Here is a 26174-nt window from a genome sequence, read left to right on the forward strand (position 1 = left end):
CTGTAGCTTGACAGGTGAACAAGCCTGACTTTTCAGTTAGGGCTTAAAAAAAAAAAGAAAAATGATGTTGTAGTATTCATCATCATAAGTTGTTGGCCTCCTCTTTCTCTTACCGATCTCATCTTCTTCCTCATCATCAACACCATCATCTCCACCATCACCAAAACAATTCCCAAAACACATCCCCCTGCATCAGTACGATGGGAAAGGTAGGTTCTCTCTAATCTGGAATAATGATGCAAATTATATTTTTTTTAAACGTCCAGCCAATAATTTGCATTTACACAAAGCAAAAAGACTGCCTCAGAGGCACTTCAATGACTGGGTTATCACATCTGAACTTCTATAGGACTGGCACAGAGTTAGACTGTAAGGGGTTGAAGTTTGGTATCATGAACACTGTTCACTTCAACTCCTGGATACATTAAGAGAATACCCTTTAAGATCCTTGTGTGGATAACTAGGCCTACAAGATGGAAGCAGGCACACTCATGGAGGGTACGGTACAGTATATTTTCTCATGTTTCATCTCAACATGGAAAGGCCTTTGTGCAAAACATCTTCAAACAAGAATTGTTTAAGTTTAGTGGCCGTATAAAAGAGCCTGGCTAAGTCCTTATTGTAGATTTAATTGACGTTGACCTAATTGATGTTAGTAGGTTACAACTGAGGAAAAACAACGTGTATGTTTTGTGTCCTGATAGATTAGCCTATGGCATTTGTTCAATGCCTTAAAATATTTTGCTTAAGGTAGGTAGTTTAGCATATTATATTACTGGTATCTGGTAACTTTGAAGTTTAAGCCACTAGGGCTCAACTGAATAAATCAAAATGACATTTTCCATGTCAATATTTAATTTATTTCTCAATTTCTTCCCCATTACACTTTTTTTTATGGATGTGTAACATTTCTGAGTAGCAAGAAATAGCCTACCATTTCTTAGAATGACTGCTGACATCACTGTTATATCATTGATGTACGGCCTAGTACATCACTGGGGCCAAGCTTCCTGCCATCCAGGACCGATATACTAGACTGTGTCCGAGGAAAGCCCCAAAAATTGTCAAAGACTCCCAAGTCATAGACTGTTCTCTCTGCTACCGCACGGCATTCGGTACCGGAGCGCCAAATCTAGGACCAACAGGCTCCTTAACAGCTTCTACCCTCAGTTATAAGACTGCTGAACAATTAATCAAATGGCCACCCGAACTATTTACATTGACCCCCCCCATTTGTTTTTATACTGCTGCTCCTCGCTGTTTATTATCTATGCATAGTCACTTCACCCCTACCTACCTCGACTAACCTGTACCCCCGCACATAGACTCGGTACCAGTACCCCCTGTAATCTAGCTTCGTTATTGATATTTAATTGTGTTACTTTTTATTATTATTTCATTTGGTAAATATTTTCTTAACTCTTTCTTGAACTGCACTGTTGGTTAAGGATTTGTAAGTAAGCACTTCACAGTAAGGTTGTATTCGGCGCATCTGACAAATAAAGTTTGATTTGGTTTAGGCGTATCTTGCATCTTCTAGACTGTATTATAGGTGGGTTACATCTAACTTCTCCCATGATCTCATGGTATGGAAACTAGAACATCACAAGGGATGAAAGAAATCAGATTGGACAATGCCAATGCACGTTGTAGCCATTGTTAATATAATATCTCAAATAGGGACTTTCTGTATCATATATTTTCTTTTGACAGTCCTGAGGAAATTATGCTGCCAAAAAAAGCATGACTTTGTCCCGCATCTCTTGCATAATTATTACATTTGGAGCTACTAGACTGAGCAGATTTTCCTTTTCATTTGATTGTACAATATGTCTAGAGAGAGAGAGAGAGAGAGAGAGAATATCCTGCCTGTAGGCTACTAATATATTGACCAATACATACAGGTCAAATGTTTAATAACATTATCATAACAATGATCACTATTTATATTCTCTGGATAAACAGGTTATGACTCTCCCGTGGTTTCTTTGCAGAATACTCCAAAAGAGTGTACCAGGGTGTCCGGGTCAAACACACTGTCAAAGACCTTCTGGCAGAGAAGAGGCAGAGACAGACAAGTGTTCCCAGGTTCAACGTGAGTGTTACTTTTCAGGCTTGTCCTCTTTTGCTCCCATCCATTTTCTCTGTTTCGGTCTTTCGCTCCCTAGTCGCCTCTCAGATTATTTACATTCTGTATCGTCTTTCTTTCAATTAAACAATCAACGCGACCACCACCGACCACACAAAGGAAATACCCATGGAGAGAGTGTGTGAGAGAGTGAAAGTGTGTGCTCCCAAGAGGCTTCGGTTGACAGTAGGCTACATCCCTGCTGGGCTTTCTGTGGTAGCACAAGCAGGTCACCTATCAGAATCCTGAAATCAGACACACCTGCCAATGCTACTAGCCTTCTCCCCAGCAGATCATTTCAGACAAGCAAGCCATTGTTGGGCCCCAGGCAGTTACGCTGAGGTTAGGCCATCTCTAAACCCAGGCCTAGATCAAACAGGGAAAGACAACAAGCTCCTTTCATTAGTCAACACCAAATCATAAAATGGCTGCTCGTTTTCAGTTGGGGACAGGTCAGTCTGATGACTGATCACAAAGAGCTCGACTCTTTTTCATTAACTCTCAATGGGAATGGGGACTGTTTAAATAAACTGATGTATTGTCAATTGACATATATTTGTATTCTCATAGATATGGTTGGTCATTGTTGGCTGGCTGAAAAGCTTGGTTCACGCACCTCTATGAAAATAGAATGCAGATATATGGTTGGTCATTGTTGGCTGCCTGAAAAGCTTGGTTCACATGTGCGTCTTATGACAGTTTATGTGAAACCATTTCAAATGGTTCATGCAGCAGAGCATGAGGGAATTTACCTAGTTCTGCTATTACCCTGTAATCATTTACCGTCCAAACAGTTGAGAAGAATAACAAAAACCTGTGTGAAGGAGAATTTTGGTGGTGATTTGAATAAAATGGACTAAACTGGAAGGACAACTGATTTATTCTAAACGGAATGATAGACTGGGGTCATTTTGCCCGTGCATTGCTACTCAGAGTAATTGGAAAATACAAGTCCATTTAACACTCATATATTTTTCACTGGTCAAGTGTTTAGATAGGCATGGTATAATTAAATAAACCAGTCCAACTCTGCAGGTGTGATGTCTTCTCAGCCATCAGGCCCAGTCAGTATTGGCTCTGTATTCTGTCTGTGCTGTAGTATACTAGTTTGTGTATCAAACACGTTTATTTATAAAGCCATTTTTACATCAGCAGATGTCACAAATAGTTTATACAGAAACCAAGCCTAAAACCCCCAAAGAGCAAGCAACGTGTACTCACTAGGGAAATGGCACTTGGAGGGGGTAGGGCACATCCCAATGGCGAATTGGCAAATTACATTCAAATTTTTACCCACAACATTTGCCTGCCTGCCTGCCCTCCATTCCGCCTCCTTCCCTCCCCCTCTGTCTCTCCCATTCTCTCTCATACTCATTGCTGACTTCCTCTCACTCTGTCTCACCGGAATTGTGCTTGATCCAAGTTCAGTGCATTGTTTTGCATAATGCGCGCACACACACAAGTGGTGCCAGTGTGGTAGGTAGTACTCATCAGTCTCTGTCTCACCAGCAGGCTGGGACAAGTAATTCCCAGGCAGCCTTTGTGCAGATGCCAGGTGAGTCTATTGCTGGAGCCTATTGTAATACTCACTATGGCTGAAGCTTTTACAACAGCATACAGTATGTGGGGTTCATATGTAAATATACCTGCTCCTATATAGCTCAATTGGTAAGAACATGGCGCTAGCAACGCCAGGGTCATGGGTTCAAGTCTGGCTGGGATCACATATACTAAAATGTATGGACACACAATAATTTAAGTCTCTTTGGATAAAAGTATCTTCTAAATGTTATATATTATGGGGGGGGTTACACTGGAAGCTTCACCTCTAGACTCTTTCTACAGGATCCCATATGCTCCCTGGTTACTATAGCATGAGGAGGCCCCCCTACCTGACTGACTCAGACTTCAGCCCGTCCACTAAACAGTACTCCTCAGATCCCTACAGCTCAGCCCTGGGGGGAAAGGCCCTCTCCTTCGACCACACCTCCACTTACCCTGCCTATATTGACAGCTACTATACACCCGAGTCATTTGGGGACTACCGTGGTGCCACAGCCTTCTCTACCAGCGGAGGATCCCTCTTCCCCACCTCGTCTCTACCTCATCTGCTACCACCTCTCCCTGGGGAATCATCAAATCTCCTCCTGGTACAAACACATTTCACCTTAACTGCTATGGAGACCGTTTCAAAAATAATACAGAGACAGAGAGTCTTCCTTTAGTGTGTCACAGTGCATTTGAGCTGCTGTCTTATAAAACGTAAAGGTCTCCATTTTACGGTCAATTCAAGTGTAAGACCTTTAAGTTGTAAAAGACACCAGTCAGTCCTCAAATGCTTCTCCATGACTTTCATATTTGTTTTATCATCACAACCTCTCAGTATTATGTGAATACAGTAGATCTGTGTTGCCCTCTTAACCTTCCCCTCACTGTTCTCATATGTCTTCCCTCAAAAGAGAGACTCTTGGGAGCAGTCTGACGGACACTCAGTGAGCCAGGATGAGGTCCCAGTGCCCACCACAGCCACCTCTGGACTGGCTTCACCTGACACTGACAGCCCCTCCCTCTATCGGCTGATACCTGGCCGTAGTGGAGGATCCACCCTGTCCGGCTCCCAGCCCTACTCTCTACACCCCCTGGAAGAGGTGCACTACCCTGGTGCCTCGTACAGCCCCTCATCCAGCTACCCCTCCAGTTACACATATTTGACATCCCCGGGGGAGACTTCAGGGGTCAAGGTATCACCTGTGCCCTCAGAGGACCCTGGCAGTGTAGCCGTCACCCTCAGTGATGCCTCGTGGGCAAAGGATGACGGGACTGGCTCTTGGTTGCCATATGAACCCAGGAAGGCCTATTGATACGCATGGACACTGACTGAGACACAAACTGACATGTTGTTGTGGACATTAATGGATAGCTACAGTACAGTTCATTTCAGAGTCACTACCACAGAGAATGTGGCTGAATGTGGATGTGGGTTTGTTATACAATATAATTATATACTTTGTATTCCGTTTGACCTGTATATAAACATTTAATTGTGCAAATGATAAAATACAGATATAAATTTTTGATTGGGACATATGTGTCTGTGTTTTACAACTCTGTGTGTGTGTGTGTGTGTGTGTGTGTGTGTGTGTGTGTGTGTGTGTGTGTGTGTGTGTGTGTGTGTGTGTGTGTGTGTGTGTGTGTATAACCATTTAAAAACATTATTCAAGAAGCTAGTATGAAAATGCACCATTAGGCCTACCTCTTTTGGGAGCATTGTAACTACATGGATGAGACAATAGAGGTCGCCTTAGACCAGGAAAAAGCTTCTCTTTTTGAGATGCATATTTGAATATTCAAATGCATACCCCACAATCATTGTTAATCGTTATGACGACAAGGTTGTACACTGTGTATATATAGGAATGACAAAACGCAGAAGTAAATACAGAATAAATACAACGGACCTGTATTTCTGGTTCACGTCTTAGCCACGTTTGGAGGTCCTACCTCGTGTTTCGTTTGTTTCCATTGAGTGAGTTGATCCAGCACCTTGCGCTATCCACTGACTGAATCCTCTACCTGATCGGCTTTGCACTGCATTCTTCTCAGTTTTGTGTCTCCGAGCAAAATGTCGGGTGGTGAGTTATTTTATATTTTGATAACTGTGTATTGGTTGGCTGAAAAAGCATCAGCAAGTAAGTAAGTGAAATAAAATAAGTTGAGGACGTTGCTATTCTCATGCTCAAACTCATGTAAATGGACCATACTGAAGTGTAGCCTAATGTTAAGATTCGGTCGACAATAAGGCTGGCGGCATATTCACCAATTAAGGATTTAAGTGCGCAAAAAAAGAAACTACGCACATTGCGTAAAATGGATAGGCTATCAAACTTCAGCACCTGCGTAAATGCATGTGTGAGAGGGCCGCGGGAAAAGCCATTTTCCTATGTATAAATCTACTAATTTCCTTGACACAGAAAAGCCAAAGGTCTACGAAGGTGTTCGGGTGAAGATCACCGTAAAGGAATTGCTGGAAAAGCGCAGAGCTCGTCAAATGAAATTGTCATCGGTAAGCTGAGATCCTTCGTTCCAAAACCAGAGAAAGAACACACATGCTCGCTCTCGCCATCATCATCATTTCCACTTTAAATAACTTTGCAAAAAAGTAACGTGCAAGTAAAATACGATAAGATAAACTTCACAACGCACCTTTACTATGTGGTATATTAAACATACGATTTTGTGTAAAATAACACATTTTTGATATCTTACAGGAATATGCAAACTCTTGGTATCAAGATGCTGTTGCCACACCTTCCTTAAGTCTGGTGCCAGAGCCAAGTGCACAACCCTGGCCCTGTGAGGACAACCCCAGTGACTATGGGACAGAGTGTCTCTCATTATACAGTGATAACTTCAGCTCGGCTCAACAGACTGAACCTGCAGCATACAGTGAACCCTGCAACTACACTCATCAACAGCCCTGGTCCCTTGGACTTATATTGCACAAGGACTATAGGGAAGGACAGGTACGCATAATGGCCATTCACACAGTGATATCCTTTAGCTTCCTCCCCTGTTTTTTCCCCCTTCTTAAATGCTTATGTGGTGGATCTATCGCTAATTCCCTCTGTTCTAGCTGTAGGCTAATTGATTATCGTCCTAGATGTCTAGGACTGTTAAATAGCCTCTTTGAATGTTCCCAAGTCTTGAATATCCCTTTTAGAATGTGGCGCCTTGAAAGCGCCTTGGCTAAGGCATATTTGGTTGTCTGAAAGGACACACTACCACTGTTTAAATGCCGCAGTGAAGACTTCTCTGGAGTGTAGTTTCGAAGCGCCACCGAACAGGGTTGTAAACGTGTCTGGGAAGGAATGATGCTTCTGAAGGGGGTCTAATGTCCATCAAGGCATCCAGCACTGTCAATCAAATTATATTGGGCTGTCTGCATGTTGCCTGCGTGCAGACCACTAGATCCTAAGAGAATTACTTTGAAGTTCGTTAAATACAATGACTTTCCAATACATTTAGTAAGAAGGAAAACACATATCTACCCTACCAAAAAAAACAGAAAGGCAACACAACAGCACATCAATATGTAAGGTTTATTGTTGTCGTGGATACAATCCCGAACATTCTATGAGGAGCAGAATTCTACAGTCTAAAAAGGTACAGAGGCTTCTGATGCGGCCCTTTTTGTAATTGATTCATTTTCGCAATTGACCGTGTCTTGTGCATGAAAAGGGTAGAATTGGATGCATATTCTCTTGAACATCATCTTTTCATGTTTTGTTGCAGGCCTCCTGGTCCTCATTAGAGACTTGGACTCCGGCCTGCACACCAGAGAAAATTAATCCTTTGGACACCCATCATCTCCCCTCCTCACTACAAGAATACTCAGACCCTGTGGATCCCACTTACATATCGCTTAATACAAATGTCACTCAATATGATACCTCTGTGTACTCAAACCCTACTGAATCGACCTCTACAATACAGTGGATGCCCTGACCTAAGTAGCACAGGTTATTATGGGTCAACTTTGGACAACTGTTATTATAAATGGCAAATGTCAAGCATGAGTCATGTTTCAATACAGAGTTTCTGGAGGGTGGCGGGGAGATGGTGGCTGGCTGGGCGCACTCTGTTCTGTGCCCCATCTGGAGATCAACCTGAGGTTTAGGGCTGGCAGGGTCTACCAGCTGTGTGTGAGAGTGTATGAGAGAGAGAAAGTGAGATAAGGAACTTTTTTTATAGATTGCCATAATTATTTTTCAAGTCAATAAAATGAAACTGAAAAAGGTTGTCGTTTTTGATCATCCAGAGCTGTAGTTTATCCAAATATGGTTTAGTATGGTTTAGAAACTCGTTAATCTATATTTATCCACATCCATCTATTCATTATATTCCTATGGCCCAACTCCACCGACAGCATCGGTTACTGAGACGCAAAATCGGTTGTTAGGCTAAGGACCCATGTTCAATTTGCTGTCTTCTCAGTAGCCTGCCTCGAATATGTATTACGGTTTAATACAAACCATTCAAAGTAACGTAATGAAGTATTTTACCAATAATTATAACAATTTGTTATGAAATAATTCATGCGATGTAGTAATAATCATTAGTATTGTCCCTATGCTTCTTTGTGAGACTGTTTTTAAAACGGCGCTTTCTTTAGACGCAACAGGTGGTCAAGCGCTCTTTGTTTTCTTCCTCTGCACATTGGTTAGCACTTCATTGCAGAAAAATAACAAATATTCATATATTTTATACTTATGGAGCAAATGTAATATATGTTAAGGTCCTTCATATAACTAGTCTCTGCGACTCACTTCACCTCTCTATCATTTTTCGAGGGATAACGTGGATATTACAATTTTGCTAGCGAACGTTAACGTCGTTAAGCGAGCTAGCTAAGTTCTCAAACACTCTTCAGCATGGACTTGTATCACGTTTTGGAGATGATAGGAGAGGGCTCGTTTGGACGAGTGTATAAAGGACGTAAAAAGTTCAGTGGCCAAGTGAGTATATGGTATATTGGGAAAATATAAAGTTACACACTGACCTTTCTGCTGTACGTTAACATCAGCGTTGTCTGTCATTTATAGCTTGTAGTGCTCCCTTTCATTGCGCATCCATTTTGTTTTGGTCCGTTGTAGGTCGTGGCACTTAAGTTTATCCCCAAGGTGGGCCGTTCTGAGAAGGAGCTGCGCAATCTCAAAAGGGAAATTGACATCATGAGGGGACTTGAACATCCGAACATTGTCCTGCTCTTAGACAGCTTTGAGACCGAAAGAGAGGTATGTAAAAGCTGTTGTCTTCACCTGCATATAATGTCATCACTTATACGTTACATTATTACTTAGTATGGAAGATAAATGCTTACAATACATTTTAATTTCATTAATAACATGATGATAATGCAGCCTATTCATGGCAGGTTGTTGTTGTGACAGAGTATGCAGAGGGAGAGTTGTTCCAGATCCTTGAAGATGATGGTAACTTACCAGAGAGCCAGGTAAAGCCATTGACTCATGATGTAGTAGGTTATTTCTCAACGTACTACAATAAGAACGACAAAGTACAGTGAAATTAAACATATTATCAATAAAACAGCAGATATTCATGCATGTATTTTTCATCCTATGCAAAGGTCCGTGATATTGCCTGCCAGCTGGTCTCTGCCTTGTATTATTTGCATTCCCATCGGATTCTCCACCGTGACATGAAACCACAGAACATTCTGCTGGGTAAAGGAGGGGTGGTGAAGCTGTGTGATTTTGGGTGAGTATATTTGGTGCTGAAAGGACAGCCTTTGTGTTGAAGGAGAACGTTGTGATGTTGAAAGCTGTGACATTCAATCTGTTAAGAAAAGCTCCGGCGAGGCCAAAAGGCCAAAATAGTGATAGCTATTAGCAAGAACAGTGTGCGGGATTCTCTTTTCTTTCGAGTAATTCTCATTGTTACCATGCACCTGCAACAGACAGCTCAGATGTGCGAGTGCTTTTTTGAATTTTGATTCAATCAGTTATAGAAATCTCACGGATGAGGGTACACTCTTCATTATATGTATGAGAAGAGGAAACTAGAGGAAACTCAAGTGGAGAATGATGCCTAATTATACCCTATAGCAAGTCTGTCTGTCGGCCTGCCTTTAACTGATGTCCTATCCTCCAGATTTGCTAGAGCAATGAGTGTGTCCACCCTGGTCCTGACCTCCATCAAGGGGACGCCCCTCTACATGTCCCCAGAACTGGTAGAAGAGAAGCCCTACGACCACACAGCCGACCTCTGGTCTCTGGGCTGCATCCTCTATGAGCTCCACACGGGGGCGCCACCCTTCTACACCAACTCCATCTTTCAGTTGGTCCAGCTCATAGTCAGAGACCCGGTCAAGTGGCCGGACACCATGAGCCAGACCTGCATGGTACTACAGAGTCCCTGTTAACTCTGAATTAGTCCAGTGTTTTAACTTGAAATACAAACTGAATCATGCTAAATTTCACAGTGAAACTAATAGTGAAGTTTGTGTAATTCAATTTGGAATTTAAACTATTGATTTTAAGCTCATGTATATTAATTAAGATAGCATTTAGAGTCCCATCACCACATGGCTTGTCTATAATCTTTCCATGCCAGACTTTCCTGAAAGGTTTGTTGACCAAAGACCCACAGAAGAGGTTGTCATGGCCACACCTCCTAAAACACCCATTTGTTGCTGATGGAGTTCTAGGTAAGACCCTTTTTTTATTCTATATTCTACTTTTTATGATAGACCTTTTTAAATAACAGGCTTCTATAGTAGACATAGAGACCTCGTCTATTCCTTGTGTTGTTGTTGTCTGTAGTTCTCTCAGACCCCGTTGTGTCCAGCCCGCTAACAGTGGCCGCCAGCCCAGACCTGCAGGTGCTGAAACTCCAGCAGGCAGTACAGAAAGCAGCGCCACATGGTGGAGAGGGGAGGTTACTGCGCAAGGCCAGGGAACAGAGGGACAAGAGGAACAGACAGGTAGGTAGACTGGCCCTCACTAGCTTTAAGCACCAGCTGTCAGAGCAGCTCACAGATCTCTGCACCTGTACATAGCCGTCTGTAAATAGCCCATCCAACTACCTCATCCCCATACTGTATTTATTTATTTGTCTTGCTCCTTTGCATCACAGTATCTGAGGCAGCATAGCTTAGTGGTTAGAGCGTTGGACTAGTAACCGAAAGGTTGCAAGATCGAATCCCCGAGCTGACAAGTCTGTCGTTCTGCCCCTGAACAAGGCAGTTAACCCACTGTTCCTAGGCCCTCATTGAAATTAAGAATTTGTTCTTAACTGACTTGCCTAGTTAAATAAAGGTAAAATCTCTATTTGCACGTTAATCTTCTGCACAACACTCCAGTTTATTAATTGGTATATTGTAATTACTTTGGCCTATTTACATGGCCTATTTATTGCCTTACCTCCCTTATCTTACCTCATTTGCACACACTGTATATAGACTTTTTCTATTGTATGTATGTTTGTGTCGAACTGCTTTGCTTTATCTTGGCCAGGTCGCAGTAAATGAGTTTATAAATGAGAACTTGTTCTCAACTAGCCTACCTGGTTAAATAAAGGTGAAATAAATTAAATAAAAAATGACAAGTAAAAAAATATTTAAAAAATTGCAGACTAAAGATTTAAGTAGACCGAATGGACAAGTAAAAAAAATCACACAAATCTCTATCTTAAACAAAATATTACTCTGATCAGAATGTCATCCGGATGCAATGATTTGCGCACTATTCTCCCAATTTCAGCAGAGCGCATCGGAGTAGAATTGTTTTGCAATGACAAGAACGAGCAGTCTTTTTCAATCACCAATCACTGGTTGCACCAGCCCTTCTATGAGTTACAAATGGCGCAAATTCAAAGACTAGTGGGGGGCAGGCGTACGGTGTTAAATTGGGACTATATCATGATAGGCAAAGAAAATATTAGCAATCTCTTTTTTTTACGTGTCTCGGGTTCATATTGCACACACACTCTGCAGGCTTTTGGAGTTGCATATGCGTGAGGTTATTTAAGGTTACATTAGCAAGCTAAATGTTTCTTATCAGTGATAGATGAGACAACAAATAGATGAGCTATCACCTCCACTTATTTGCCCAGCTAGAGATGAATTAACCAAATACACAGACCGATTCAGTTAGACTAATCAATCAATGTGGTTTTGTTTATCAGACAAGTCATGGGTTTTTGGTTGGGAGTGAAGAGAAAAATAATCCACTTGTTGAGATGAGCAAATTAGACTAAGGCTGATCATAAGCACTCACCTCAATTAAGCTAAAATTTTCCTGACCTAATTGCAACCAAATATCCAAATGGGGATTCAGTGAAAACTCAAGTCTGACATTGATTGATTTATCAAGACATGTCCCCCAAGCTTGTCTCAAAGCATCACGATGGCGCTGTCCCAATCAAAACAGTGCTGAAATTATAATATCTTCCACTAATTGCTTTAATTTATTAACAGTTGGTGGCTTTGGGAGTTTCAGAATATTTTATCCTTACAAGGTTATAGATAAACATATCTTAGTTACCTTGCTTTGAAGTAGCCTACCTTAGCCATTTGATCCCTGATTAATTGAATGAGGGAATTATTTTATAAAGACATAAAGTATTAGTTTTAATTGTAGTGTAGCAATATTTTATAGGCTACTTAAGGCGTCAGAATGCTTCAGTTCGGCTGGTGCCTAGTGTGCGTGCATATTCCCTTAAAAGATCTTTGCTTGAAAAACTAGAACAAAAACGGCAATAGTACTCTTTGTCCGTTTTGAGACGAAGTAGCCAGTATGCACTTTCTCAAAAGAGTCCGAATGAATTTAAGATAACTCAAGAAATCTGTCATGAATTTTTTTTTTTTTTGCCAAAGAGATCTTAGTTTTTACATCTAACAGATGTTTGGTGCAGTATTTTTCTATGAAAGAATGTGCATGAAAACAAGTTGTCTCTCATTGAATGACAACACTTTATTGAAGAATCTCTACTGTTGACCAATCACTGACGAAGGGGCATAGACTTTTTGTGTGCCTGATAAGCCAAGAAAACCCTTAAGTCCAAAACAAACAAAAATGTCACAAAATGTCATCATAATAAATTCACGAACTCCACTAAACTGGGAAGCATGTGGACGCCTTTAGGGTGGCCAACCAAGGGAGCCTTGTTGTATTTTGATAGGCAGAATGTAGGCTTAAAAAAAACTGATTTTCTATGGTAATAATAATAATGATAATGCATTTTATTTTGTAAAGTGGTTCCTTTGCATCATACAATGATGTACAAATTGTGTTTCAAAAATCTGTCCTACTTGTCTGAAGGTTAATGTCAAACACTGTGTTCACAAAGTGACAGACAGAGCTGTTGAATCAACACACAGTATCAGGCCAGAAATGTTGTAAAAGTAAAGTATCATGTGTATCATTATTGTGTGTGTCGTAATCATGAACGTACATAGAAATGGAAAGGAAGGACAAGCTGTTCTATTCACTGTAACTCTAACACTCATGTACACTCTATGCTCAGGTGGGAAACGGAAAAACTGAATCATCTAGTCGGGCACTTTCAAGGACAGCCCCTGTAGTGAAGCCCCTGTCCAGTGACAGCCTGGTGGCTCCCTCAGATGGTTTGGATCAAGATCTGTCACAATTAACCGCCAATCTGAGCCTTACCCCAAAACAGTCTACCATTGAGATTTCCACTAACAGGTACAATGTGGCTAGCCTTTAAAACTCCAGACAGTCTACTCCCCACAGACAGGTGTGTTCTATGAAAATGATCAATGGAAAGCACTCACACATCTGAGGGTTGCTTCTCCAGGTGCATTGTAAATGTTCAAAGCTTTGACAAAGGATGTCAACCTGAAACGTTACTAATTTATGAAAGTCGTTTATGTAAATGTCAAGGGGTTTCCCCCGTGTCCCCAGCAGGGGTCAGATCAGCCGGGACTACGAACAGGAGTTCCCCTCTGTGGAGGTTGGGCCCCGACAGGCCCTGAGGCGACCTGAGACTCAGGAGCGGGGCCAGGCCAGGACCAGCCTGAGTGCTGTGAGGCTCCACAGCCAGGTTAGTGTCACTGCTGCTGGAGAGAAGTGCTCTTTGAGTGACGAAGACACAGTCTAGGATAGGGTTTTGGGTTTCATGAGTTTTTCTTGGTTTGTAATTCATTGTTGGTTCTTTACTACTTTTTTGTTAGGATGTTGACAGTGATGAGGAGTGGGAGAGGTTGATCCAGCAGACCTCCGTTTCCAGCGGCCAAACCATACAAATCATACCTCGATTGAAAGAGAAGTTGCTGACATCCAAAACCCTGGTAACTACTACTTACAGGCAACTACAGTGGAATCAAGTTAGTTGAATTCAAGTTGGAAAGAAAAAAATGTATTTGGTGTGATTTGAATTCAATGACACCGTAAAGTGTGGGATGTCTTCTATGCTGGTGACAAATCCAATCTCCCCTCTAAGGATCAATAACGTTTATTCAAATGTTTTCTTTGACATAAACCCTGTGGTTCTGTGTTCTTGGTCAGCTATTGGATGGTATCCTGGAGGGGGCATGTCAGATCCGTCAGCCACTGAAGGTCCTGTCCAACCTGATCTTGACCTCCGACTCAGAGGACTCCCATCGACTTAGACAGGAAGTTGGACTACCTCATTTCCTGTTCAACCTAGTCCAGGATATTGTGGAGAATCCAGTGGTCATTAAGGTTAATTTGGTGATATTAACCAGTATTAATATTTTACCTTTATTTCAACAAGGAACACAGACTGAGACCAAGGTCTCTTTTACAGCTGGGCCCTGGGTATACATACATGTTATATTTTCATAGATCAGGACTTGGTCTTCAATAATCCAATGAGATTGTGAGAACTATTTGATGGCTGTTTTATTCAAGTAAATATGTGCCAGTAAGGACTGCAATGTTAATTTCGGTGGATATCCCCTCAACTGCTAACTCGCTTTTTCTGTCTCTCTCATCATGTTAATAATCTCCATCAGCAACCATGGAGTGTGACAGTACTGGGGGAAGTCATTGTTCTACTCTTGAACTATTGGGAGAAGCACCGTGACTGGCAACAAGCAGAGAACAGGTTTGTTTCTTTATTTCTTCTCCCCTCTTAGTGGTTTAACATTTTTGTATTTAGCACATTTACATAATTAGAGGCCGTAGTTTAAAATGACAATGTTTAACAATATTTCAATGTCATATGACACAAAACCTTTTCTCACTGTAGACTGGAAGATTACGCCATGCCCTTTTTCAAGATTCTTCTTCGGCCTGACCCTAACCCATTGGCAGTAAGTATGAAACCACTCAAAGAAATGCAGTAGGCTAGTCGTGTTGAATTGGCTCTGGACAGACTCCTTTTCTCCATCTCTCATCTAGCCTCTGGCTGCAGCCATTCTGGCCATATTCAGCCAGTGTGGAGTCTCTGTGGTTGTTAGCATGGACAGGATCACTGCCCAGCTCAACAAGCTTCTCTCAGACTCCGATGAGGTAGGCTATGACTTGCATAAGCTAATGTGTATGATTGAATGGTGTTATCTTTGTGTGTAAATATTTATACAAATTATTTGTATGACAGCTTTTTACTTCTAGAAATAGTTTTGCAATGAAAAAAATCTATATGATTTGTTGTGTCTGACTAGACTGTTCCCTGAAATGTTCTCTCTCCCAGCCACGCGTCCCGTTACCATCAGGCTGGGGGTTCTGTGATGGCTTCTTGTCATTGGTTCTCCACACCCTAACTGAGGTTAATTGTGCCTGCATACAGATTTGTCAATAACAAAAAATATTTTGATCCATTTAATAAAAGATCCCTTTTTATTCTCTGAACAGCATGAAAGTCCTCCACACTCTGCTTCTTTGGATCCAAGCATTCTGCGCCTCCTGTGGGTGAAAGTTGGTACTTCACTGGAGAAAACATCAGCCAGAACAAAGTTCTGCTCCTCAAATGGTATAAACTACACTACCTGATGATGTTGGTCTCTCACCAACGTTGAACACAATGAAGAAGGCTAAAACCGAAACGTCTGTCTAATCTGTTTCCCTGCCTACTTAAAAAAGACATTGAACAACAAACAATTATTTTCTGGAATTCTGTCTTATTGTTATTAATTATTACCCTTCATTTTTTGGCAAGTTTTGGGTTGAGCTCTCACCAATCTAATATAAATGGTTTCCATCTCCTCTCCCATCAGGACTGTATGTGTTCCTGTCCCTCGCCCTTTTTGTCCTTACCAGGGACCCGTACTGCTGTGTTCCCCTGTTCTCAGACAGCGACACAAACTGCATACTCACCCTGGGCCACCTGCTCACCACTGATTGGTTAGTGACCTCTCCATCTCTTTCTCGCTCTCTCTCCGTCTAGCTGTCTTCTTGCATAACACATCTTCTTATTCACTTGTGATTGTCCTAATAATACTTATAGCATATCAACAGTCAATCAATACCATACTGTTACGGTGGTGATATGTGGAGAGTGCCTCTTTTCCAGTGTTTCCAGGCCGTCTGACGAGACTCACGGCCAGCTTTGGGGTTGTGACTCCAGTGTGAACAGCCTATCAGTGTTGAGCTGCCACCTGCTGTGTTTCCCCTTTGCCCTGGACCTGTCCTCAGAGACCATGGACAGACTACTCCAGCTGTACCACAGTGCTGGCATTGTCTCTGGCCTGCTGCAGGTCAGGCTCTCCCCTTACAGCACCCTTACAAGAACATTGTTAAGCCTTTGGATGTATGAGTATATATTGACAATGCGCAAAAACCCCACTCTTAATTCATCTCCCTCTGTTGATATGTCTGTCTGACATACCGAGTGACTGAAAACCTTACAGTTTTTCTGATGCAATTTAAGCCGCCGCTTGCTCTAGTCACACATCCCACAACTGCTACTCCACCACACTGCTGTCTTGACACCATTGGGAGAACATTGTGTTGTTCAATGTCTGGTGTCATTGATGGTTGAACTGGATTGTGTGTGTTTGTTTGTTTTTTTCTGTTCTGGATCAGGTTATCCAGTCCGTTCCTCCATCTCTCCTGGAACTGCCTCTCTCTCTGCTATGTCGCCTACTGCTGTGTGACCCCGGCCGCTCTGTCCCCTGCTTCACAGCCGCCGCCAGGGCCCAAGGCTTCTTCTCTCCACCCAGCAGTGACCCCAAGGAGGATAGAAGAGACCAGGCCCCAGCCTCCAGGGTCAGGGACCAGGCTGGGCACCCAGTGTCTGTATCTAGGACTGCCAGCTCCCTTCTCTCTGACCTGCTAAAGCCTGAAAGTGAAGCCCTGTGGGGGTCGGCCGTAGAGCTCTTCACCCTACTATCCCAGGTTGCCCGCTGCTCCCCCAGGTCCCGACCCTCCACCCCTCATCTCTACCTGGATCCTGCTCCCCTGCACCAGGCCCTGGCTCACCCAGACGACAGGGTCAGAGCTGCTGCCTGTAGCCTGCTAGGTAACCTGGACCCGTTTACACCTCATACTCCTCCCTCCACCAGTGACCCACAATGGACCCGGCTGCAACCCGCCATCCTCAGAGACATAATTGGCTGTCTCCACGACCCCTCCACGTCTGTACGGAGGATGGCCTGCAAGGCCGTGGGCAATTGGCTGGGGCTTATTGGAAAGACAGAGTTTAGAACACGGCGAGCCAATGGGAGAGAGAACAGTAGTGCCCCTATTACTGCCCGGGACAGGAAGAAGGGCAAGCCAGACAAGACTGTGTCCTCCCAGTCCCTGGTAGGAGACGGAGGAGACTCATCCACAACACTCAAACAGCAAGTAGCAGACCAGGGGGATGGACGTGGATGGGTCGCGGAAGCCAATTGGGCAACAACTGAGCTACTCTCCCTCATAGCGGACCCTGATGCCCTGACGCGCCGCCACTGCTGCGCTGCCCTGGGCAACATGGCTGCTGTGGAAGGGGGTGTGGCCTCACTGCTGGAGGGAGACGTGCCCCTTCTCCTCCTACAGGCCGCCTGTACCGACTCCCAGCATACAGTCCAACAAGCGGCTGTCGCTACCCTGAGCTTATACAGCCAACAGGATGCACTACGACAGGTAATAGAGGGTGATATTACCAAGGGGTAGACATTGAAATAAATATAAGCACCATAGAATAGTTTAGTCACAGTGGATCAAATTTCATTTTTTTTTAAAGAAAAATGGGTTCGTATCCTCCATTAGATGGTGAATGTCTATCTAACACACATTTTAAAATTAAAAAATAATAATAATAATAACTGTGGCTTGTTATCTAATTTAGAATGCAAATAATACTACTCTTTGAAGTGTTTATGTAGTTATTAGACTTTCTACATTTCTAAAACCTTTTTCAGTGTGTTGAGGCCAGGCTGTTGTAGAATGTTATCCCCTCCGAACCCATTGCTTACACAAAAAGTTTTTATTTAGTCTTTCTATTATATAATTTATTGAGTTTCTTAAATGTTGCCATATGTCATGATCAAACACCAAAACTTTATTTTACTCACCATTGCCTTTAGTCATTTAACTCTGGATGCAACACTGCATGTCTGCTCACACACACATATTCACTCTCTTATCACTCTCATGCTTACACAGATACACATACTCTCTCACACAAACATACTCTCACACACACACACACACATATATTCTCGCTCTCTCTAACACATACACAAACAGACTAACTCTGTCTCTACTAAGACCATATTCCAACCTCTTTCATCTCTGCCTTAAGGCTCTGCTGTCCCTTGATGCACGTGAGAAACTTCGTCAGGCTTCACAGCATGTCGCACCTCCACAGTGTGACTACTGTCAGATCATCAAGCTGCTATGAAGTCCAATGCAGCGAGTGAGAGAATAGTGTGTCTATTTGGTAAGATCAGACTTGTGGATCAGCCCGTCTGCCATTGCCTTAATACCGGGACTCAATGTATAAGCTGGATGCCGGATGTTATATCCCCTACCCATAACTCATCGGTGCAGCACGCTGGTTGATAAAATTATTGCCATCAATATTTTATGTCTTTGTTTTAGAAGATAAAAGTACATTTCATTACAATTGAGGGATTGTCATTTGTAATTTGGGATAACTTGTTAACATGTTTTACTCTCTTGAATTGAAAGGTGCGTAATTGATTTGTTTAGTTTGGGCAATGTGGTCTGGACTTGTACGGTGTAAGTCAAGTTTTTTGAGTGTAATGTAATTTGTAATGCTTTGAATTTGAATAAAGTATGTAGTGTAAGCCTATCATAAATTGATAGATTTTGTTTAACTATGTAAAAAGGTAGTTTTCAAGTAATTCTTGTTGAAGACTTTTGATTTGTTATGCACTGCTATTAATAAACCCTCCTGTGTGTAATGACATGGGTTAAATTTGTGATAGTTTGGCTCAAAAGCAGGTAAAACGATATTAATAATTAGATAAAAATGACATGCACACACTATCAATGCATTCATTCAAATCATACATTTAACGAAGTATAATAACTCAATTGTAAAAACAAAAAACTACAGGTGGCCAAGTGAGCAAGTTTTCAGAACAAAATAATATTCTAAAAATCTGTTTATTTTGATTGCAATTATTAAGATGTTGTCAACATTTAAATTTGCCCATTTTATGAGACGGAATATCATTCATGAATATAAAGGGATTTAGAACATTGGCATTGCACATGTTGGTTGTACAACATTCTTGCCAAAGTGCAGTTTGTGGCAATTACCAGGAAGAGAGAGATCATGTTGTGGATTTCCTTGTGGCACAAATATGTTTTGTATGATCCAATTCCATTTTAGATGGGCATAAGGTCTCTTGTGAAAATGTCTCAAATTAGTATTTGTCAAAGTAAATGTTTTTCCCCCGGAGTATTATAAATCAATATTTGAGTGTAATGCATCCCCTTAAAACATCATTTTTGAGGAGATAAAATATATATAAAATACTGTTGAACATTATATGCTTGATAACATTTGGTCCTAGGCTGTGTGATATAATGTGACTGATAGAGTCGATACACACCTTCAATGATAATTTAATATGTGTAGTTGAGTAGGCTAGTGCCTGATTTCGTGCTGAATAGGGCCTATATGACCGTTTAATATGTATGTAGTAACACTATTTTATATGTAAAATGACATGTTGGGATTTTTAGCATGTCATTTTTTTTTATATATGTAGGTCTACACCACTTAAAACTTGTCTTCTTTTCACAGAAAATGACACCCTCTGGGGTGAATACTGGGTCCCATCTCACATGGAATGACTGGTTGCACTTGTTTGAAAAAAATGTATAAATATATATGCTACAAGTATGTATGTCAAAGAAAATCCTGTCGTGTATAAAAATGGCTTGCCCTCCATAACAAAAATATAGACGGGTGAATGTTGGCCTTACCCTCCGAGGAGCAGATTGATAAAGCAATAAAACGTTAAATATATTTGAAATCGAGCCAGATTCTGTACAACAGTCCATGTAATCCAAAGCTGTGTAAAAGACAACAACATAGCCTAAGCATCCAAAAAAAAAAAAACTTTTAATGCCTCATTTCGAAACAGTTCCAAGAAGTATCCTAATCTATCCGTTATTTCATTTATGTGGGCTAAATCTCCCCTGGCTTTTCACCAGAAATTACCCATGCGTAACGGAGATGAGCTCAAAACAAGAATAAACTGTTAGGCTACTGTGTAGACACAAATCACTTTATTTGAATAAAACGAGTGACATGTAACACAAAGGAAATATATTGAGAGGAAACATTGGAATTATTTCCAAATTACTAAATGGTTGGTTATTTTATCTGGTGTCATTTATTGGTCGTAATCGTGTTGCTGAAATGCGTGAGGCTTAATATTGAAAGTAATAGAATCTCAATATCACAAAATAACATGAATACACATTGCATTAAAAGCTGTATTTCAGAAACATGATTGTATATCGCCAAGATAACAGACCATATTTGAAAAAGATGCAGTGTCCTACTCATTCATCCAAAAGATTGATAACAGATAATTACATTATATTAAGATCTTAACTATTCGTTAGGACATTTAAGAGTTATTGCATTTCAACTTAAATTCATTCAAAAAGCAACAGCAATTCAATTGGATTAATTCACTAAAGATGCAATTAGATTTTCAAATTTAAAGATGATATATTGTTACATTTGCTTAAAGCAGTTTGACCGTTTTTAGAAAAATTGAGAATTGTACCTAATTATAAAATAAAGGTTTATACTAAATTAATTGACACTGCATCCTCGTAGACAAAAGCGGGAAACAACATGAAAAGCTATCACAAACGTTCTAGTGAAAAATAGTTTTTTTGTTCTTTTTAGAAAAAAGCAAAGGCTAACTACCTACCTACCATCTCTCCTTCAAGACACAATTGAAAAAGTCTTTATAAATCAGACGAGCATACCCGCCATATAAAATCACAAACCCTGATTTTGCTTTTACAGCAAGTAAAGAGACAGCGGGTCCCACATTGATTTCTGAAATCCTATACCATCTAATCCAGTGAAGAGAAACAACTAGGAAAGAGCTAGAGACAAGTGAATTTGCTGAGAGAGAGCATGGAATGTGAGGCTGCTATGGAATCAGTGCACAGTAGCTATACAGCATCATATAGACAGACAGAACTCGTTAATTTTAGTAGCCATGAATGTCTTTGCCATGCAAAAAAATCTTCAGTCAAGAATTACCAACTTACATACTTCTAGAACTTTGGGCATGAATTGCATAACCTGAGCTATAAAACTGATTGTATCATATTGCAATTAGCATTTAAGGGGACAACACTTTCAACAAAATCTTAAGTCTTCCCTAAAGGCTGTTTTTGCATTCATATTTATATTAGTTTGCTTTCAATTATTGGAATAATAATTTGGGAAAATATACAAATAGTGCAAAGCTCCCACAAATAAACAAAGATTGTCTTTTGATAAAAAGCTAATGAGTATATTGAACCAGTAGCTAAGTTATTGACATCAAGACCAAGGCCTTAGTTGAATCACATTAGTCTAACCAGTATATAAAAAACACCAATGGTGGAAATCAAACCCATCTCCATTCAACAGGAAACCCATTCAGAAATTGATTGTCAGCTGAGACATTACAGCATCACAGTGCAGGCTTGCTTGGTTAGTGCCGATTGCCGAAACAGTGGAAGTATAAAGTAGTTGTTTGACTCGTAAAAAAAAACAAAAAAACACGTCATCAAAACATGCAATTGAACCCCTTTGTTGCCCCCCACCCTGACCCTCCCAAAGAAAAAGAAAAATGTAATATTCAATTTCAAAACATTGAAAAACTAACATTTCCCTGTCATTTTTTTCTTCAAATCTACTTGCAGAAAGTCTTCGTAATCTTATCTTCATCATCAGGCGTCGGTGTCCGGTTGCTTGAGCCGCTGACTGCGGGCCTTGTACACTTCGATCAGTAGGTCTTTAACATACTGGATCTCCCTCTCCACTGACTCTGCTTTGTCCCGAAGTTCCCGGTTATGCCCCTCCAGACCGTGCAGCTGCTCCTCAAGGCAGTCCAGCTCTGCCCTTTTACGTTGGCGATACCTGGTAGGGTGGGGTCAAACGGGAGAAAATAGGATTAATCTGAGTGAAATTACAGTAAAAGTCAAAAAGTGGCAATGTTCTATTTAGTTCTGTTATCAACAAATCAGACAACAAAATTTGGATAACCACAAACCTGAGTTGAGAGAAGCACACACAACTCAGACTTTCGCTAAAATCGTTTATTGATGTCAATGGGAGACTTGTGTAGAAATTGTGCGCAGAGCTCAAATTTGAACACCACCTTAAGTTTTCAGCGCTTGGTTGAATCATCATACCTATGAGCGGCAGTCTTGTTTTGGTCTCTCTTCTTCTGCTTGCGCTCTGGTGGGTGGTGGACCTCCCCTGGCATTGTTTCGTCCAGCTCAGGCTTCGCGAGGGGACAGGAGTCCTCCTTCAACCCCAACATCACCTGCCTGTCAAGAGCCTCCCTATCCATTGCCAGACACTCAGAGCCCTGCTGCTCCTCTAGGAACCCACCACAGTGGAAGTCATGATGTTGACGGCCCATCTCCAAACCCTCTGCCTTGACCTGCTCGCTGACCGTCCCTTGGAAGCCGTGGTGGTAGGAGGCCTCTGATTGGGACGCTGCCTGAAGATAACAACCCTCACTAGTCTCTGTCTTCCAAGGAATAGTGGACATCTTGGAAGACAACTCACCGACTACGCCAACTTTGACATTACTACTCAACAATTCTATCTCACTGCTACTAGCACATCCTCCACCACCACAACTGACATTCACTTCTCTCATGCCATACATCAACAGCTCCTCTTTCTTGTGTGGGATATCCAGCGGCCCGCCAAAGCCACCATACCCACTGCCAACAGCTATGACCTCTTCCGCGAACTGACAATTTTTCTCTTCCTTGGGTAAAAAAGGGCATCTTCGAATCTCAACTCCGCTGCCTAGACAGTAACCTTTCCCGACTACCCGCTCGTCCTCTACACAGCTGTAACTGCCACTTAGAGTCACAGATGGGTTACTTCCTTTGGAACTCCATATGCTATTCTCGTAGACCTCGCCCACCCTCACCGCATCTGAAACTCTTTTGCGACTACACCCATTGGGGCGATTGCTACAACTGTAAGGGGTGTGTCTAGGCAATTTTGATCGCCCAATGGGCCCACCTCCGCAAAAGCTCAGCAGGTCTAGTTCCCCAGTTGCCAGGGTAACAAGTAGAGGGCTGTGTTCCGATTGGTTGGAGGTGGAGTATGATGACGCATGAAAGGGCAACTGGTAGTATGACTGGTGGGGACCCACTGCCGCTGGACCCTTGTCGCATTTTCCCAGTTTTGGTCCTTTCTCCGGCAGCGGTTCAGACAGGAAGTAGTCCTCCAGTTGAGCGAGTTCCTCTTGCAGCAGAGAAGTCATGACCTCCAAGTCAGAGGGCACCTGGATGTCATGCTGGAGGGGTGAGGGAGGAAGGGAGGAATTGGGGGAGGGAGAGGGGTGAGGGTTTGGGAGGTACGAGGAGAAATCCACTTCTTCCGTCATCCAGTCCGTGAGACCATCACCTATTGAGAGAAGAAAAATACAAAATGTCATAAATGCAACAAACATCATCGTTAATTGATTGTAATTAATTAAAACTACATAGCAATGGTAAATGAAATCTTAAACGTCGATAATGGAAAAACAAATAATGTGTTTGTATTTTAAAGCTTGAACATTAAAATGAGTGAAAACAACTTCAATCGTATAAAGTAGCTACATTTCAACAGGAAAAAACTTCAGACGTTAACTACTTTATTACTCACTGTTCGAAGGAGAACGAATGTGCTGCAGTGCGGTGCCCACCTGAAATGTGGAAAAATAAAAAAGCGTACTCTGCAACTCACCAATTAAGTGCTGGCTCTCCTCTGGCACCTCCCCCCTGCACTCCTGTGATTGGCTGAGGTTAGCCTGTGGGTGAGAGAGAGCGAGGGGGTCTGCCGGGCAGACGCGAAGAGTCTTCCAGAGAGGAGCTGCTGACGTTGCCATCATTTTGTCTATTGGTCTTTTGATTCAATCCGATTAGTCCGATCGTACAATATGAGTTGGTGGGGTCTGAGAGTTGAGCCACAGTGAGCAGGGCTGGGTGAGCATAATGACACCTATAGGAGATAAAGAATGAGTAGGGAGGTGTTTAAAGCGAGTCATTAAAAACTATAAACTGACACTTTGGGTTGCTGATCATCATCACAAAAACAGTGGCTGAAACATTTTTTAAAACAGTATGGGTCACTCATCACACAAAAAGAATAGATGTCCCACTTAACAAAGGAACAAGAAGAAAACATATTGGGATGAACCCATTCAGTCTCTAGGTGGCTAGGTAGGTAATGACCTCAACAGGTTTGCAAGCCCAACACTTACAACATTACGTAAAAAAATTGTGCTTTTGACTAGCAGGCAATCGCAAGAAATAGAAATATAACCTAATGTTGCACTATTACCATGTTATCATATTGTTATTAGTGCAAGTAACACATGTCCTCAAGGTCCCACTCCCAACTGAGGTTATTGGGTTTTTGAACATACCTATCTGACCTTACAAAATCTTAAAGGTTCAGATCAAAGGTGAGATAACCGCCCAAGCCAAACCCACAATACAGACAGCAACATTCACACATTATTATTATTATTATGTTCACTTACATACAGTAAAAAAAAAAGAATACCTGTATAATTGTCAGAAATAAAAAAAATCTCTCAAAAGTCAGAATAACTTCACAGGAACTGAGAATCCGTGGGTGTGCTGTCATACTGACCACACCACAAATGTTATGTTGATGCACTTGATGCATTCAAAGCACGTGGGCTGAAGCAAATGACATAATGCACACCTGTTTATGTTCTAGGATAACCCAGACTCATCTGGAGCACCGTTACTTCCTCAATATGGTTAACTATCTAATTGGCCTACTCTAAACAATCAGCCTTCACATGCACCATTTTAGGACGTCATTGATAATAGAGAAACACCTTAGCCTAATGGTTGTCTAACTATAACAACAGCTTAATTAATGGATACTCAGACAAAGTGAATACATTTTTTTTTAAAGAAACCTATTCCCACATGACAACACCTTTTGCCAAGGCAGACTCAAATATACTGAGCCAATAAAGTTTACAGTATTGGCCATACTGTACATTTATCACAAAAATAGTGTGTTCAAAATGTTTACCAGCAATAACATAGCATACTGTTATTATTTGCCTTTTGCCTGTAGGGGGTTGGCTTGAAGGAATCTTCCGCTGCCGCCTATTTCTATTGTAGTGGTGTGATTACTGTTGTTGTTGACAAAGTTTTCAGCAGTCATCACAACGCTGTAGCTATTATAAGCACTAAAAACGTTCGGTTAAACATACCACCACCCACCCATGATTACTTTATTGAGTTAAATGTATCTCAAACAAATGCTATGTAATATGCACAACAGTTCAGGTGAGTGGGCTGGCAACAAAGTTTCGAACGCTTCAGAAAGGATACAATGTAACAAGTTTCACTTACTCCATTCTTGCTGAAAATTCTTGTGAGTTTGGGGTGCGTTGCAAGAGCAAAGCACGGCTTCTTTCGGGGGTCCGAGTTCTTCTCTAATTTAACAAGCCATGGCTCCCTTGGAAAATCCGGGACAGAAGTGAAGTCTTGTTGTTGCTTCTTTGTTGTGATGAACTTGATGACTGAGAGACGATTTATTGAGCGAGAGCATCAGTTCATTCACACCTAGCAACCGGCTGCGTCACGATGGGCAGGCAAACCATGCTGTGGATTCCTCCGCCCTCTCTCTCCAACCTCTTGTTTTCGAAACATCCACGCACGTTCCAGTTTTTAGACTTGAAGAATATCTATTCAATATATTTGCTATTGGTGGAGATGTCTTTACAATTATATTGAAAATCGATGTTGTAGGTGGGAGGAGGAGGAGGTAGGCTACAGCTGGTTCCCTATCAGAGCAGGTGCACAGGAAATGTAAACATGCCTGATGCCAAAAATGTGAC

At 41.7% G+C, this 26174-nt stretch overlaps 4 protein-coding genes and 1 long non-coding RNA gene across 10 annotated transcripts; 3 read left to right on the forward strand and 2 right to left on the reverse strand.

Annotated features, from left to right (window-relative positions):
• Window positions 1-318: 318 nt before the first annotated feature.
• On the forward strand, window positions 319-5211 carry pou2af2 (POU class 2 homeobox associating factor 2). Of its 2 annotated transcripts, none has more exons than XM_035781301.1 (5): window positions 319-498; window positions 1995-2095; window positions 3638-3683; window positions 3974-4278; window positions 4588-5211. In XM_035781301.1, exons 1-5 carry the CDS (start codon window positions 474-476, stop codon window positions 4987-4989), a joined length of 879 nt encoding a protein of 292 aa, XP_035637194.1. In that variant the 5' UTR covers window positions 319-473; the 3' UTR covers window positions 4990-5211. The 2 variants fall into 2 exon arrangements, with proteins under 2 accessions (XP_035637194.1, XP_035637195.1); XM_035781302.1 differs by having other exon boundaries at window positions 3641-3683.
• Window positions 5212-5460: 249 nt separating this feature from the next.
• LOC127906205 (POU Class 2 homeobox-associating factor 3-like) lies at window positions 5461-7633 on the forward strand. Of its 2 annotated transcripts, XM_052457475.1 has the most exons (4): window positions 5461-5760; window positions 6100-6191; window positions 6397-6651; window positions 7421-7633. In XM_052457475.1, exons 1-4 carry the CDS (start codon window positions 5751-5753, stop codon window positions 7631-7633), a joined length of 570 nt encoding a protein of 189 aa, XP_052313435.1. In that variant the 5' UTR covers window positions 5461-5750. The 2 variants fall into 2 exon arrangements, with proteins under 2 accessions (XP_052313435.1, XP_052313434.1); XM_052457474.1 differs by lacking the exon at window positions 5461-5760 and having other exon boundaries at window positions 5857-6191.
• On the reverse strand, window positions 7214-8835 carry LOC118390603 (uncharacterized). Its single transcript, XR_004826973.2, has 2 exons — window positions 8688-8835; window positions 7214-7824 (listed from the first exon to the last, which is right to left on the reverse strand). It is a non-coding gene; the product is annotated as an uncharacterized LOC118390603 (long non-coding RNA).
• On the forward strand, window positions 8343-20023 carry stk36 (serine/threonine kinase 36 (fused homolog, Drosophila)). Of its 4 annotated transcripts, none has more exons than XM_035781303.2 (20): window positions 8343-8643; window positions 8782-8922; window positions 9063-9140; window positions 9276-9406; window positions 9800-10049; window positions 10262-10355; window positions 10471-10631; window positions 13175-13356; window positions 13555-13714; window positions 13845-13961; window positions 14179-14355; window positions 14649-14740; window positions 14885-14948; window positions 15037-15147; window positions 15329-15403; window positions 15490-15607; window positions 15852-15978; window positions 16148-16331; window positions 16660-17700; window positions 18362-20023. In XM_035781303.2, exons 1-20 carry the CDS (start codon window positions 8560-8562, stop codon window positions 18458-18460), a joined length of 3486 nt encoding a protein of 1161 aa, XP_035637196.1. In that variant the 5' UTR covers window positions 8343-8559; the 3' UTR covers window positions 18461-20023. The 4 variants fall into 4 exon arrangements, with proteins under 4 accessions (XP_035637196.1, XP_035637197.1, XP_035637198.1 ...); XM_035781304.2 differs by having other exon boundaries at window positions 13576-13714; XM_035781305.2 differs by having other exon boundaries at window positions 8344-8643; window positions 13579-13714; window positions 18362-20022.
• A 285-nt stretch (window positions 20024-20308) lies between these two features.
• Window positions 20309-25953, reverse strand: atf5a (activating transcription factor 5a). The gene is made up of 4 exons (XM_035781308.2): window positions 25687-25953; window positions 24032-24286; window positions 22468-23707; window positions 20309-22192 (listed from the first exon to the last, which is right to left on the reverse strand). Exons 2-4 carry the CDS (start codon window positions 24174-24176, stop codon window positions 22003-22005), a joined length of 1575 nt encoding a protein of 524 aa, XP_035637201.1. The 5' UTR covers window positions 24177-24286; window positions 25687-25953; the 3' UTR covers window positions 20309-22002.
• Between the last annotated feature and the right edge of the window lie 221 nt (window positions 25954-26174).

Source organism: Oncorhynchus keta, chromosome 11 (genome assembly GCF_023373465.1).
Source record: "Oncorhynchus keta strain PuntledgeMale-10-30-2019 chromosome 11, Oket_V2, whole genome shotgun sequence".
Classification (NCBI taxonomy): Eukaryota; Metazoa; Chordata; class Actinopteri; order Salmoniformes; family Salmonidae; genus Oncorhynchus; species Oncorhynchus keta.